This window comes from Oncorhynchus kisutch, linkage group LG28 (genome assembly GCF_002021735.2).
Source record: "Oncorhynchus kisutch isolate 150728-3 linkage group LG28, Okis_V2, whole genome shotgun sequence".
In the NCBI taxonomy this organism is placed as follows: domain Eukaryota; kingdom Metazoa; phylum Chordata; class Actinopteri; order Salmoniformes; family Salmonidae; genus Oncorhynchus; species Oncorhynchus kisutch.
In genome coordinates, this window is record NC_034201.2 from 47,285,259 (window position 1) to 47,300,635 (window position 15,377).

Consider the following 15,377-nt stretch of genomic DNA (forward strand, 5'->3'; position numbering starts at 1 on the left):
CTATAGATTACACCTGTCATCCTAACTGAGGAGTAGATTACATCTATCATCCTAACAGAGGAGTAGATTACATCTATCATCCTAACAGAGGAGTAGATTACATCTATCATCCTAACAGAGGAGTAGATTACATCTATCATCCTATAGATTACATCTGTCATCCTAACGGAGGAGTAGATTACGTCTATCATCCTAACGGAGGAGTAGATTACATCTGTCATCCTAACGGAGGAGTAGATTACATCTGTCATCCTAACGGAGGAGTAGATTACATCTGTCATCCTAACGGAGGAGTAGATTACATCTGTCATCCTAATGGAGGAGTAGATTACATCTGTCATCCTAATGGAGGTTACAAAATATTTGTAATTTAATTTAAAATGTATTTCCCATATCTGCACAAAAATTGCAAACTCTCTCTGTCACAACTCCTGGTCTCAGACACACATGGGCTCTTGCATTTGAAACCATTTTCATTTTTCACTCATTTAACTCACCACACTTTTCTAATCACAAAAGCACCCACCCCATCTTCCATCACAACTCCCACCACATACTGTGTGGTATGCTACAGTTTGTTACCAGCATCTGCTCTAGAATACACTCACCGAACAGCATTCTAAAACAACACCGAACAGCATTCTAAAACAACACTAAGATCTAAATGCATATTTCTATGAAAGTGATTCACATGCAGATGCTACATGGACGTTTCACCTGTAAATATTATTGACAGTGTGAATGTGAAAGGAGAGAGACCACAGAAATGTGTGCATAAAGTAGCGATAAAGAAACATAGAATATGTTGTGAATGTCAGTATCATTAATCAGTAAGGACACCTGCTGCCTACAAATTCAGACTGCACTCTAAAAAAAAGAAGCAATATGGGTTATAGACAATGTTCTACAAGTTCAGTCATTCAATCATTCCTTTCAGCCATGATATGATGTTGTTTTACACAATGGACACTTGTGTTCTCTCTCTCTTGTGAATATTCTTCATGTGTGATTTAAGGGAACTACTCTGATTAAAACATTTGTCACAATAGTTGCAGCGATATGGTTTCTCTCCCGTGTGAATTCTCTTGTGGCGTGTCATATCACGTAGTGTTGCAAAGCGCTTTTCACATACAGAACACTTAAAAGATTTCTCCCCTGTGTGAATCTTCATATGTATTGTCAGGTTTCCCCTCTGAAGGAAGCTTTTGCCACAAACTTCACACTTAAAAGGTTTCTCCCCTGTGTGAGTCTTCATATGTCCTGTCAGGTTTCCCTTCTGAATGAAGCGTTTGCCACAAACTTCACACTGATGTGGTTTCTCGCCAGTGTGAATTTGCTGATGGAGTTTTAGAGAAGGGGCTGACGCGAAGCCTCCTTCACATACAGGGCACTTAAAAGGTTTCTCCCCTGTGTGAGTCCTCATATGTTGTGTCAGGTTTCCCTTTTGGGTGAAGTTTTTGCTGCACACGTGGCACATATGCAGTTCTGTGTGAGACCTTATGTGTTTTTTTAATATTGACCTTTGAGTGAAGCATTTGTCACATTCCTTGCACTGATATGGTTTCCCTCCATCGTGAATTTTCTGGTGGACTTTTAGATCAGATGCTGTTATAAAGCAATTATCACATGTAGTACACTCATTTGCTTTCTCCCCTGTGTGAGTCATCATATGTCCTGTCACACCTCCCTTCACAAGGAAGCTTTTGCCACAAACTCGTGATTTCTCTCCCTTGTGGATTTGCTGATTATGTTTTAGAGAAGGGGCTGACGTGAAGCCTTCTTCACATACAGAGCACACGTATGATTTCTCCCCTGTGTGAGTCCTCATATGCACTCTCAGGTAACTCATGGTACGGAAGCTTTTGCCACAATCACTGCAGAGAAAGGTTTCCTCTGGTAGTTTTTTTTCTGTCTTCTGTCCACAGTGATTCTGCTGGTGACGTTTTAGAAGACTTGACGATGTAAAGCCTTCCTCACACGCAGGGCACGTAAATGATTTCACTCTTGTATGGATTCTCTGGTGGAGTTTAAGATTAGTTGGCGATGTGAAATGTTTTTCACATACAGAACACGTATATGGTTTCTCTCCAGTGTGAGTCTTCCTATGACGTGACAGGCCTCCACTCTGAGTGAAGGTTTTGCTGCAGATGTGGCACTTATATGGTTTCTCCCCTGTGTGGATTTGCTGGTGGCATTTTAGCTTATTTGAATAGGTGAAGCATTTTTCACATACAGGGCACTTGAAAGGTTTCTCCCCTGTGTGAGTCCTCATATGCACGCTCAGGCCTTTCTTCTGAGTAAAGCTTTTGCTGCAAATGTTACAATGATGAGGTTTCTCCCCTGTGTGAGTTACCACATGTACTCTCAGGCATGCCTTCCTAATGAAGCTTTTGCTGCAAAGGTTACACTTATGGGGCTTCTCCCCTGTATGGATTATCTGGTGGAGTTTGAGACAAGTCGATGATATGAAGCCTTTTTTACATACAGGGCATTTAAACGATTTCTCCCCTGTGTGAGTTACCATGTGTAATCTCAGGTACGCCTTCCTTAAGAAGGTTTTGCCGCAAACATTGCACAGATATGGCTTTTCTCCAGTGTGATTTACCATATGCTTAATGAGGTATTCCTTCCTAATGAAGCTTTTTCTGCAAACATGGCACTGATACGGTTTCTCTCCGGTGTGAATTCGCTGGTGGATTACAAGATAACTCAATGTTGTGAAGCTTTTTCTACAAACAAAACACTGATGTAGTTCTCTCTCTGTTGGAGTCACTGGTTCTCTCTCTGGGTGAGTCACTGGTTCTCTCTCTGTTGGAGTCACTGGTTCTCTCTCTGTTGGAGTCACTGGTTCTCTCTCTGTTGGAGTCACTGGTTCTCTCTCTGGGAGAGAACCAGTGTTGAAGTCTTTCTTGACTCGGAAGGAATTGCCAGATTCTGTACACTGATATGGGATACATGTGTGAATTTGCTGATGCTCTTTTAAAGAAGCTATGCCAAAACATGATTCATTGCGCACAGGACATTGCTGTGGTCCATCTTTCTCCCTTGTGTGAACTTTCTGGTGTAGTTGTAGAACGTTTAATGACTTAAATCGTTGACAACAAAAAGGACAGCTGTGTGATTTCTCCCCTGTGTGAATTCTCCAATGTACCTTTAAAGGGCCTGGTGTCTTAAAGCATTTACTGCACACATGACACTTGCATGGTCTCCTGTTTGTGTGAGACTTTAAAGGTGCTTTCAGCTCACTGGTTGTCTTGGCCTCAGTGCAGACTTGAGAGATTTGTTTCTTCTTTTCCCGTGTTCTCTTTGACCTTGACGGTAGTTCTTCACCCTCGTCTTCATCAATACTTACAATGATTTCACTCAGAGCTGCAGAACAGTGTGGATTTAATGCAGAGAGGAGTTGAGAGTGACTGGATAGTTGTGATGCTCTGTAGTCCTCGTCATCCAATGCTGATTGGGTCTGTTCAGTTGTGTTGGAGGGTAGAGAGTCTGTCTTGCTGTCCTGGTCACAGTCACTTTCCACACAGGGAGGAATAAATATCAATTGTACAACCTCTGTGGTAGCAGACCTAAGTCTTTCAAGCTGCTCTTCCTCCTGACTGGTCCGGAGTTCCTTCTGTTCCTCTGTAATCTGTGTGGGCTCTGGGTCCTCCTGCCCCGGACTGGGGCTCCACTGCTGCTGCTTAGGGGAAACCTCCTCTTCGGGGAGATTTAGCTGCTGGGGATCTGGAGAGAGAGGAAAGGAAATAAGTAGTTAGCACCCAAGAAACAATTACAAATATTCACATTGAAGTCTATTCAGAATTCTAACTAATGCAACATAACTGCAGCAGGTGATTTACTAGCCCCATTTTGCTACTTCATATTTACAATATTACATAAGAGGAAGTTCTTAACCACCTGCATTCAGGTCTAGATATATGAATATATCCAGGTTAGGACAAGAAGAGGATTCTAATATCCCATAATTCTTTGCATAAATGAGGAAGAATTCTAAAAAGAGACCGGCGCTTGTTCCATGAATCTCTTTATTTTTGAAAGCTTCTGCATTGGAATACAAGGTTCTCCTATCCAGTTATCTTCAACCTAGGTTCAGGTTTACAATTAAGCGGCCATCTTGGGAGATGGTGAGTGTATTGAGCAAGGTTGGGAGGAACAGGAGATTTAAAACTTTATTTTACAGAGATTTAAACATTGTAGCCACCAGCTGGTTATGGCTAGAAGGGATGTGGCTACCAGCTGGTTATGGCTAGAAGGGATGTGGCTACCAACTGGTTATGGCTAGAAGGGATGTGGCTACCAACTGGTTATGGCTAGAAGGGAGTAGCTATCAGCTGGTTATGGATAGAAGGGAGTAGCTATCAGCTGGTTATGGCTAGAAGGGATGTAACTACCAACTGGTTATGGCTAGAAGGGATGTAACTACCAGCTGGTTATGGCTAGAAGGGATGTGGCTACCAGCTGGTTATGGCTAGAAGGGATGTGGCTACCAGCTGGTTATGGCTAGAAGGGATGTGGCTACCAACTGGTTATGGCTAGAAGGGATGTGGCTACCAACTGGTTATGGCTAGAAGGGATGTGGCCACCAACTGGTTATGGCTAGAAGGGATGTAACTACCAGCTGGTTATGGCTAGAAGGGATGTGGCTACCAACTGGTTATGGCTAGAAGGGAGTAGCTATCAGCTGGTTATGGATAGAAGGGAGTAGCTATCAGCTGGTTATGGCTAGAAGGGATGTAACTACCAACTGGTTATGGCTAGAAGGGATGTAACTACCAGCTGGTTATGGCTAGAAGGGATGTGGCTACCAGCTGGTTATGGCTAGAAGGGATGTGGCTACCAGCTGGTTATGGCTAGAAGGGATGTGGCTACCAACTGGTTATGGCTAGAAGGGATGTGGCTACCAACTGGTTATGGCTAGAAGGGATGTGGCCACCAACTGGTTATGGCTAGAAGGGATGTGGCCACCAACTGGTTATGGCTAGAAGGGATGTAACTACCAACTGGTTATGGCTAGAAGGGATGTGGCCATCAACTGGTTATGGCTAGAAGGGATGTGGCTATCAGCTGGTTATGGCTAGAAGGGATGTGGCTATCAGCTGGTTATGGCTAGAAGGGATGTGGCTATCAGCTGGTTATGGCTAGAAGGGATGTGGCTATCAGCTGGTTATGGCTAGAAGGGATGTGGCTATCAGCTGGTTATGGCTAGAAGGGATGTGGCTATCAGCTGGTTATGGCTAGAAGGGATGTGGCTATCAGCTGGTTATGGCTAGAAGGGATGTGGCTATCAGCTGGTTATGGCTAGAAGGGATGTGGCTACCAGCTGGTTATGGCTAGAAGGGATGTGGCTATCAGCTGGTTATGGCTAGAAGGGATGTGGCTATCAGCTGGTTATGGCTAGAAGGGATGTAGCTATAGTGACACTCTCGCTGTGAACTCAGACTTCCAACCCCACAACTCTGTGCTTCGCTGTGGGATAACTTAAGACACTCTTTGAAGAGGTAGGGAAGATGGGCAGAGACTCTGCTGTCCTTGTTTCAGGAAAGAGAGGAGCTTGACTGGGATGAAAGGGAACTGCCCTCCCGTAGGGGTGGGAGGGCCAAGAGACCAGAGGTGGTAGAACGGAGTGCTCGGGTGTAGATTTAGGGCCTGAAGGTAGGGAGGGGTAGTTCCTCTTGCTGCTCCATAGGCAAGTACCGTGGTCATTTAGTGGAGCACCGTGGTCATTTAGTGGTACCATTTGACATCACTTCGACTGACATAATCGGTACCCCTTCTAGCCACGATCATGTAAGACTGGGCTATTGAGACATTATGGTTAGATGGGATACATGATCTGGAAACAGCTGAACTGATTACTATGGAAATAAGCATTTAAAAAAATGTTTTATTTCATCTCTTGTGTTTACTTGATAGCTACCGACACAAATAGCTAGATAAAAATGTATAAAAAAATATTTAAAAGCAATACAAACAAATGTTGTCCTGTAGGCATCTACAGAGGGAGCTAAGAGCTGTGTTGTCGGTCATTTCCTAGCAACTTCAGTGAAAAGGCAGATCCTCAGGAGGACTTGGTATAGTGAAAAGGCAGATCCTCAGGAGGACTTGGTACAGTGAAAAGGCAGATCCTCAGGAGGACTTGGTACAGTAAAAAGGCAGATCCTCAGGAGGACTTGGTACAGTGAAAAGGCAGATCCTCAGGAGGACTTGGTACAGTGAAAAGGCAGATCCTCAGGAGGACTTGGTACAGTAAAAAGGCAGATCCTCAGGAGGACTTGGTACAGTAAAAAGGCAGATCATCAGGAGGACTTGGTATAGTAAAAAGGCAGATCCTCAGGAGGACTTGGTAACAGTGAAAAGGCAGATCCTCAGGAGGACTTGGTACAGTGAAAAGGCAGATCCTCAGGAGGACTTGGTACAGTGAAAAGGCAGATCCTCAGGAGGACTTGGTAACAGTGAAAAGGCAGATCCTCAGGAGGACTTGGTAACAGTGAAAAGGCAGATCCTCAGGAGGACTTGGTACAGTGAAAAGGCAGATCCTCAGGAGGACTTGGTACAGTGAAAAGGCAGATCCTCAGGAGGACTTGGTACAGTGAAAAGGCAGATCCCCAGGAGGACTTGGTACAGTAAAAAGGCAGATCCTCAGGAGGACTTGGTACAGTAAAAAGGCAGATCCTCAGGAGGACTTGGTATAGTAAAAAGGCAGATCCTCAGGAGGACTTGGTAACAGTGAAAAGGCAGATCCTCAGGAGGACTTGGTACAGTGAAAAGGCAGATCCTCAGGAGGACTTGGTAACAGTGAAAAGGCAGATCCTCAGGAGGACTTGGTACAGTGAAAAGGCAGATCCTCAGGAGGACTTGGTAACAGTGAAAAGGCAGATCCTCAGGAGGACTTGGTAACAGTGAAAAGGCAGATCCTCAGGAGGACTTGGTACAGTGAAAAGGCAGATCCTCAGGAGGACTTGGTACAGTGAAAAGGCAGATCCTCAGGAGGACTTGGTAACAGTGAAAAGGCAGATCCTCAGGAGGACTTGGTAACAGTGAAAAGGCAGATCCTCAGGAGGACTTGGTAACAGTGAAAAGGCAGATCCTCAGGAGGACTTGGTACAGTGAAAAGGCAGATCCTCAGGAGGACTTGGTAACAGTGAAAAGGCAGATCCTCAGGAGGACTTGGTACAGTGAAAAGGCAGATCCTCAGGAGGACTTGGTAACAGTGAAAAGGCAGATCCTCAGGAGGACTTGGTAACAGTGAAAAGGCAGATCCTCAGGAGGACTTGGTAACAGTGAAAAGGCAGATCCTCAGGAGGACTTGGTACAGTGAAAAGGCAGATCCTCAGGAGGACTTGGTAACAGTGAAAAGGCAGATCCTCAGGAGGACTTGGTACAGTGAAAAGGCAGATCCTCAGGAGGACTTGGTAACATAGTGTTTACCTTGTCAGATAAATATTACACATCTACATCGACTGTTTTAAAGTCTCATTTTAAGCAATAATTGTAAATTGCCCATCATTGTGAACTACGCGTTTTAACACGTTTTGTCTTCCAGTTAGTAGTTACTAGTATGATTTCTGAATAAAGTATTTTGCAGTGAGCTAAGATTATAACGCCGACACCAGAGAAAATCCACCTCTTTCAGCTGAAAGACGATGCCAAAAGCAGTGATGTTTCACAACGATTTAAGTCAGTCAGTAAGTCGTTGTTTTAGTCCAAGGGTGATATATTCTGGCTTGAACAGGGAAATCCGAAGTTAAAATTCAGACCCCCCCCCCCCCCCCCCATGTCTATGCCATGAGTTTCATGATACAATTACGTACATTTATATCTGACTATATGTGTTTTGCATGGGGTTAGTTCATTTGGAACAACCTACAAAACATGTACAGTGAACTGACCACACAGACTATCCTACAGGGCCTTCAGAATGTGTTCATACCCCTCGACTTATTTCACCTTTTGATGTTACAATTGATATGTTTCTCTCATCCATCGACATACAATACACCCAAAGTGACAAAGTGCAAACATGTTTTTAGAAATGTTTGCTGATTTATTGAAAATGAAATACAGAAATATCTCATTAACATATTCACACCCCTGACTAAATACTTTATAGAATCACCTTTGGTAGTGATTACAGCTGTGAGTATTTCTGGGAAATTCTACAAGAGCTTTTATTACACCTGGATAAGTGCAGCATTTACCCATTATTACTTTCTACATTCTTCAAGCTCTGTCAAATTGGTTGTTGATCATTGCAAAGACAACCATTTTCAGGTCTTGCCATAGATTTAAGTCTAAACTAGCTCTGCACTGTAGAACATTCACTGTCTTCTCCATTGTAGATGTGGCCTTACATTTTAGGTTATAGCCCTGCTGAAAGGTGAATTACTCTCCCAGTGTCTGGTGGAAAGCAGACTGAACCAGGTTTTCCTCTAGGATTTTGCCTGTGCTTAGACTCCATTTATTTATTTTTTTTAATCCTGAAAAACTCCACAGTCCTTAACGATTACAAGCATACCCATAACATGATGCAGCCACCACTAGGCTTGAAAATAATGGAGAGTGGTACTCAGTAATGTTTTGTATGGGATTTGCCACAAACATAACACTTTGTATATTGGATAAAAAGAAAATTGCTTTGACACATTTTTTTGCAGTATTACTTTAGTGCCTTGTTTTATTCTGTACAGGCTTCCTTTTTTCACTCTGTCATTTAGGTTAGTATTGTGGAGTAACTACACTGTTCTTGATCCATCCTCAGTTTTCTCCTATCACACCCATTCAACTCTAACTGTTTTAAAGTCACCATTGGCCTCATGGTGAAATCCCTGAGCGATTTCCTTCCTCTTTGGCAACTGAGTTAGGAAGGACTCCTGTATCTTTGTAGTGACTGGGTTTATTGATACACCATCCAGAGTGTAATTAATAACTTCACCAGGCTCAATGGGATATTCAATGTCTGCTTTGTTTTCTTCTTTTTTTACCCATCTACCAATAGGAGCCCTTCTTTGTGAGGCATTGGAAAATCTCACTGGTCTTTGTAAGAATGTATATATTTTTTAAGAAAGATTGTCATTTTTAAACTATTTTCAAGAGCAAATATGGGGAAAAAAACAAGAGTATAAGAGTACCTTAAGATAATTGACATTTAAAAAAAAACGTAAATGTTTTTCAAGAAATTATCAAATAATTTGACAACCCTGTTTGTAAGCTTTTAAATGACACAAATCTCAACCAATGATATTTTCCCGCGATGAAGACATGGTGGGGTATTGAAAATGGGTCAACTCTGAGCACCTTCTATCTATTTTATGTTTTTGCATTCAGGTCCAGTCACTTTCTGACCACTTCTACAATGTATGGAAGGATCCAATCAAAAAAGGGATTGAATTCAAATATTCATACAAATTAGGCCAATAATTACATTTTGCCTGATAGGTATTCGTTTAAAAAGGGGGATGTTTATTAGGGTGACATCCTACATCATCATCATCATAAGCTCTTTGATATCATTATGGACTTGTAACAACAAATCTTGGCTATTATAAACTGGGTGGTTCGCTCCCTGAATGCTGATTGGCTGACAACTGTGGTATATCAGACCATATACCACGGGTATGACAATACAGTATTATATACAATATAATTTTGCTGCTCTAATTAGGTTGGTAAACAGTTTCTAATAGCAATAAGGCACCTCGGGGTTTGTGATATTGTGAGTTAACTAAGCAACAAGGGTGTGGTATATGGCCAATAAACCACAACTAAGGGCTGTGTCCAGGCACCCCGCGTTGGGCATAAGAACAGCCTTGGTATATTGGCCATATACCACACCCTTGTTGCTTAATTAACTCACATGACAACACAATTTGATACGACAACTGGGCAATGTTCATTTGCCAAACGTTATCGAACAGTGCAGATAAAAATGTAAGGAATAGATCCGACGTGATTCCTTATTCTTCATCTCACAGAGGCATGTTTGTTCTACATGGTCTATTTCTATCTGAACGTTCCAAAACGTAAAGGTCATAAAGAACGCGACCCTAGTGGGCACATGATGGCAGTGGTACAGATTGGGCTGGCCACTAACTAGTGTGATTCAGAAAACACGTTTTGAACAGCAGTTGCGTGATTTACATCAGTTGCATACTATTTCACTACGAACCTGCTCCTAAATGATCTAGAAGAAGCCCTCGTAGACGGTCGTTCTCTACCTGAACCTCTGCGATCGTCTTTTCCACCACAACAAATATCTCAAATGCCGCTGTTGTTAGTCGCTCCTGGTACTCTGCTAATGTCTTTTCTGCTGAACCAAATATCTCCACTGCTGCTGTTGTTAAACGTTCGGCGATAAACACATTCAACAGCTGTAGTTTGGACATTTTGGGGACAGATTAAAATGTCAGACCCTTTTTTAAATTCCCATAAAGAACATAGATAAAACCCACAACTCTTGTTCAAAACATGTAACCAAAGACAGTAAAGTACGGTCTGAAAATTGATAGTACTGAGACGGCTGTGAAGCTAGCAAGAATAACTAAGTACTTCTGGGTCACGGATTTTTTGGAATCCTTCAGAATAAGAGTCCTATCCTTTATACTTTGCAAATTATTAATTAGGGCGAAAATTATGGAACATGCGAACAACTATCGATATATATTTTTATACCACTTAAATAAATAATAATAAAAGTATTTCTATGAGATATGTGATGTGTGTGGGTCATATATATATATATATATATATATGTATGTATGTATGTATGTATGTGGTATTAAGGCTGTATGTATTATTTGTGGTATTAAGGCTATCAAATATTTAATTTTTGACATTGTTAAACAAAAGTATAAGTCTGCTACAATATATATATATATATATATATATATGACAAAATTCAATTAGGGACTGTTATTTTGAAGAGAAATCGCCGAGGTCACGGCCTTATTCTTGCTAGGTCTTGCTCATAGAGAATGATAGAGGCCTCTAGTGGCCAAAAGGCTGTGTTCTCATGGGCAGCGCCGCAGTCAGGCACAGTGGACGTGTCATAATACCCACAAAACCGAGCGGTAAAACCCAGTAACGTTTCCATACGTTTTTTCACCATTCATTTTTGCGAGTATAATTTTAGAACTACTTCATATAAGGTCTGTGTTTTGATAAACGTGTAATTTTCTTGCAAAGAAGGTTGAGTTTTATCAATATTTTAGCCTCAATTTACTCTCAAATTTGAAACGCTAATTAGCAACATAGAACACCACAGCAAAACTACAACTTCCTGCAGGAAGATCCTGCATGTCATCTCTAACGAAATCCGAGACCCCCGTCCAATCCACAAATTTATTTAGTCCCGTTTCTCCGTGTTAGCGAGCCACTGACTACACTTTAGTTAGCTAGTTAGTGAAATTGAGGAGAAAAAGCGGGTCAGAAAAAAAGCCTAGATAATTGTTTGTACAGTATGTCGAATTGTGTCTATTTCAGTCATTTTTCAAGGATGAGCAACAGAGCATTAAAATGGGAGAAGACCACAAGAAGTCTGGCCATGTGGAGAAGACCACTAGAAGTCTGGCCATGTGGAGAAGACCACTAGAAGTCTGGCCATGTGGAGAGACCACTCGAAGTCTGGCCATGTGGAGAACACCACTAGAAGTCTGGCCATGTGGAGAGACCACTTGAAGTCTGGCCATGTGGGGAGACCACTCGAAGTCTGGCCATGTGGGGAGACCACTCAAAGTCTGGCCATGTGGAGAACACCACTAGAAGTCTGGCCATGTGGGGAGACCACTCGAAGTCTGGCCATGTGGGGAGACCACTCGAAGTCTGGCCATGTGGAGAAGCCCACTCGAAGTCTGGCCATGTGGAGAGACCACTAGAAGTCTGGCCATGTGGAGAAGACCACTAGAAGTCTGGCCATGTGGAGAAGACCACTAGAAGTCTGGCCATGTGAGGAGACCACTAGAAGTCTGGCCATGTGGAGAGACCACTCGAAGTCTGGCCATGTGGAGAACACCACTAGAAGTCTGGCCATGTGGAGAACACCACTAGAAGTCTGGCCATGTGGGGAGACCACTCGAAGTCTGGCCATGTGGGGAGACCACTCGAAGTCTGGCCATGTGGAGAAGCCCACTAGAAGTCTGGCCATGTGGAGAAGACCACTAGAAGTCTGGCCATGTGGGGAAGACCACTAGAAGTCTGGCCATGTGGAGAAGACCACTAGAGGTCTGGCCATGTGGAGAAGACCACTAGAAGTCTGGCCATGTGGAGAAGACCACTAGAAGTCTGGCCATGTGGAGAGACCACTAGAAGTCTGGCCATGTGGAGAGACGACTAGAAGTCTGGCCATGTGGAGAGACCACTCGAAGTCTGGCCATGTGGAGAACACCACTAGAAGTCTGGCCATGTGGAGAGACCACTCAAAGTCTGGCCATGTGGAGAACACCACTAGAAGTCTGGCCATGTGAGGAGACCACTAGAAGTCTGGCCATGTGGAGAGACCACTCGAAGTCTGGCCATGTGGAGAACACCACTAGAAGTCTGGCCATGTGGAGAGACCACTCGAAGTCTGGCCATGTGGAGAGACCACTAGAAGTCTGGCCATGTGGAGAAGACCACTAGAAGTCTGGCCATGTGGAGAAGACCACTAGAAGTCTGGCCATGTGGAGAAGACCACTAGAAGTCTGGCCATGTGGAGAAGACCACTAGAAGACTGGCCATGTGGAGAAGACCACTAGAAGTCTGGCCATGTGGAGAAGACCACTAGAAGTCTGGCCATGTGGAGAAGACCACTAGAAGTCTGGCCATGTGGAGAAGACCACTAGAAGTCTGGCCATGTGGAGAAGACCACTAGAAGTCTGGCCATGTGGGGAAGACCACTCGAAGTCTGGCCATGTGGAGAAGACCACTAGAAGTCTGGCCATGTGGAGAGACCACTAGAAGTCTGGCCATGTGGAGAGACGACTAGAAGTCTGGCCATGTGGAGAGACCACTCGAAGTCTGGCCATGTGGAGAACACCACTAGAAGTCTGGCCATGTGGAGAGACCACTCAAAGTCTGGCCATGTGGAGAACACCACTAGAAGTCTGGCCATGTGGAGAGACCACTCAAAGTCTGGCCATGTGGAGAAGACCACTAGAAGTCTGGCCATGTGGAGAAGACCACTAGAAGTCTGGCCATGTGGGGAAGACCACTAGAAGTCTGGCCATGTGGAGAGACCACTAGAAGTCTGGCCATGTGGAGAGACGACTAGAAGTCTGGCCATGTGGAGAAGCCCATCTTGGGTATGACTTGTACCGTCATACCCAAGATGACTCGCTGCCAAAGGTGCTTCAACAAAGTACTGACCTGGTTAGTACCCCCACACTGTAACCTGGTTGGTACCCCCCCACACTACAACCTGGTTGGTACCCCCACACTACAACCTGGTTGGTACCCCCCCACACTACAACCTGGTTGGTACCCCCACACTAACCTGGCTGGTACCCCCACACTACAACCTGGTTGGTACCCCCACACTGTAACCTGGTTGGTACCCCCCTACACTACAACCTGGTTGGTACCCCCACACTACAACCTGGTTGGTACTGTAACCTGGTTGGTACCCCCGCACTACAACCTGGTTGGTACCCCCACACTGTAACCTGGTTGGTACCCCCCCACACTACAACCTGGTTGGTACCCCCCCCCACACTACAACCTGGTTGGTACCCCCACACTACAACCTGGTTGGTACCCCCACACTGTAACCTGGTTGGTACCCCCCCCACACTACAACCTGGTTGGTACCCCCACACTACAACCTGGTTGGTACCCCCCCACACTACAACCTGGTTGGTACCCCCCCACACTACAACCTGGTTGGTACCCCCACACTGTAACCTGGTTGGTACCCCCACACTGTAACCTGGTTGGTACCCCCCCACACTACAACCTGGTTGGTACCCCCCCACACTACAACCTGGTTGGTACCCCCACACACTACAACCTGGTTGGTACCCCCACACACTACAACCTGGTTGGTACCCCCACACACTACAACCTGGTTGGTACCCCCACACACTACAACCTGGTTGGTACCCCCACACACTACAACCTGGTTGGTACCCCCCCACACTACAACCTGGTTGGTACCCCCCCACACTACAACCTGGTTGGTACCCCCCCACACTACAACCTGGTTGGTACCCCACACTACAACCTGGTTGGTACCCCCACACACTACAACCTGGTTGGTACCCCCACACACTACAACCTGGTTGGTACCCCCACACACTACAACCTGGTTGGTACCCCCACACACTACAACCTGGTTGGTACCCCCACACACTACAACCTGGTTGGTACCCCCACACACTACAACCTGGTTGGTACCCCCACACTACAACCTGGTTGGTACCCCCACACTATAACCTGGTTGGTACCCCCCCACACTACAACCTGGTTGGTACCCCCACACACTACAACCTGGTTGGTACCCCCCCACACTACAACCTGGTTGGTACCCCCACACACTACAACCTGGTTGGTACCCCCACACACTACAACCTGGTTGGTACCCCCCACACACTACAACCTGGTTGGTACCCCCACACACTACAACCTGGTTGGTACCCCCACACTACAACCTGGTTGGTACCCCCCACACTATAACCTGGTTGGTACCCCCCCACACTACAACCTGGTTGGTACCCCCACACACTACAACCTGGTTGGTACCCCCCCACACTACAACCTGGTTGGTACCCCCACACACTACAACCTGGTTGGTACCCCCCCACACTACAACCTGGTTGGTACCCCCCCCCCCCCCCCACACTACAACCTGGTTGGTACCCCCCCCCCCCCCCACACACACACTACAACCTGGTTGGTACCCCCAAACTATAACCTGGTTGGTACCCCCACACTACAACCTGGTTGGTACCCCCACACTACAACCTGGTTGGTACCCCCACACTACAACCTGGTTGGTACACTACAACCTGGTTGGTACCCCCACACTATAACCTGGTTGGTACCCCCACACTATAACCTGGTTGGTACCCCCACACTACAACCTGGTTGGTACCCCCACACTACAACCTGGTTGGTACCCCCACACTACAACCTGGTTGGTACCCCCCCCCCCCCCCCACACACACACTACAACCTGGTTGGTACCCCCACACTATAACCTGGTTGGTACCCCCACACTACAACCTGGTTGGTACCCCCACACTACAACCTGGTTGGTACCCCCACACTATAACCTGGTTGGTACCCCCACACTACAACCTGGTTGGTACCCCCACACTACAACCTGGCTGGTACCCCCACACTACAACCTGGTTGGTACCCAAACACTACAACCTGGTTGGTACTGTAACCTGGTTGGTACC

The 15,377-nt window shown here is 45.3% G+C and overlaps 1 protein-coding gene across 1 annotated transcript; it reads right to left on the bottom strand.

Annotated features, from left to right (window-relative positions):
• Positions 1-337: 337 nt before the first annotated feature.
• Positions 338-10,521, bottom strand: LOC109882503 (zinc finger protein 271-like). The gene is made up of 2 exons (XM_031808118.1): positions 10,172-10,521; positions 338-3,729 (listed from the first exon to the last, which is right to left on the bottom strand). The coding sequence occupies exons 1-2, from the start codon at positions 10,386-10,388 to the stop codon at positions 956-958; spliced, it is 2,991 nt and encodes a 996-aa protein (XP_031663978.1). The 5' UTR covers positions 10,389-10,521; the 3' UTR covers positions 338-955.
• Between the last annotated feature and the right edge of the window lie 4,856 nt (positions 10,522-15,377).

Bases quoted from the DNA above. Each gene is read 5' to 3' on its own strand.
- LOC109882503 (XM_031808118.1), bottom strand. From the start codon at position 10,388: ATGTCCAAACTACAGCTGTTGAATGTGTTTATCGCCGAACGTTTAACA. The intron at 3,730-10,171 runs GTTCGTAGTGAA...CTCTCTCTCCAG, and splicing joins TCTAGATCATTTAGGAGCAG to ATCCCCAGCAGCTAAATCTC.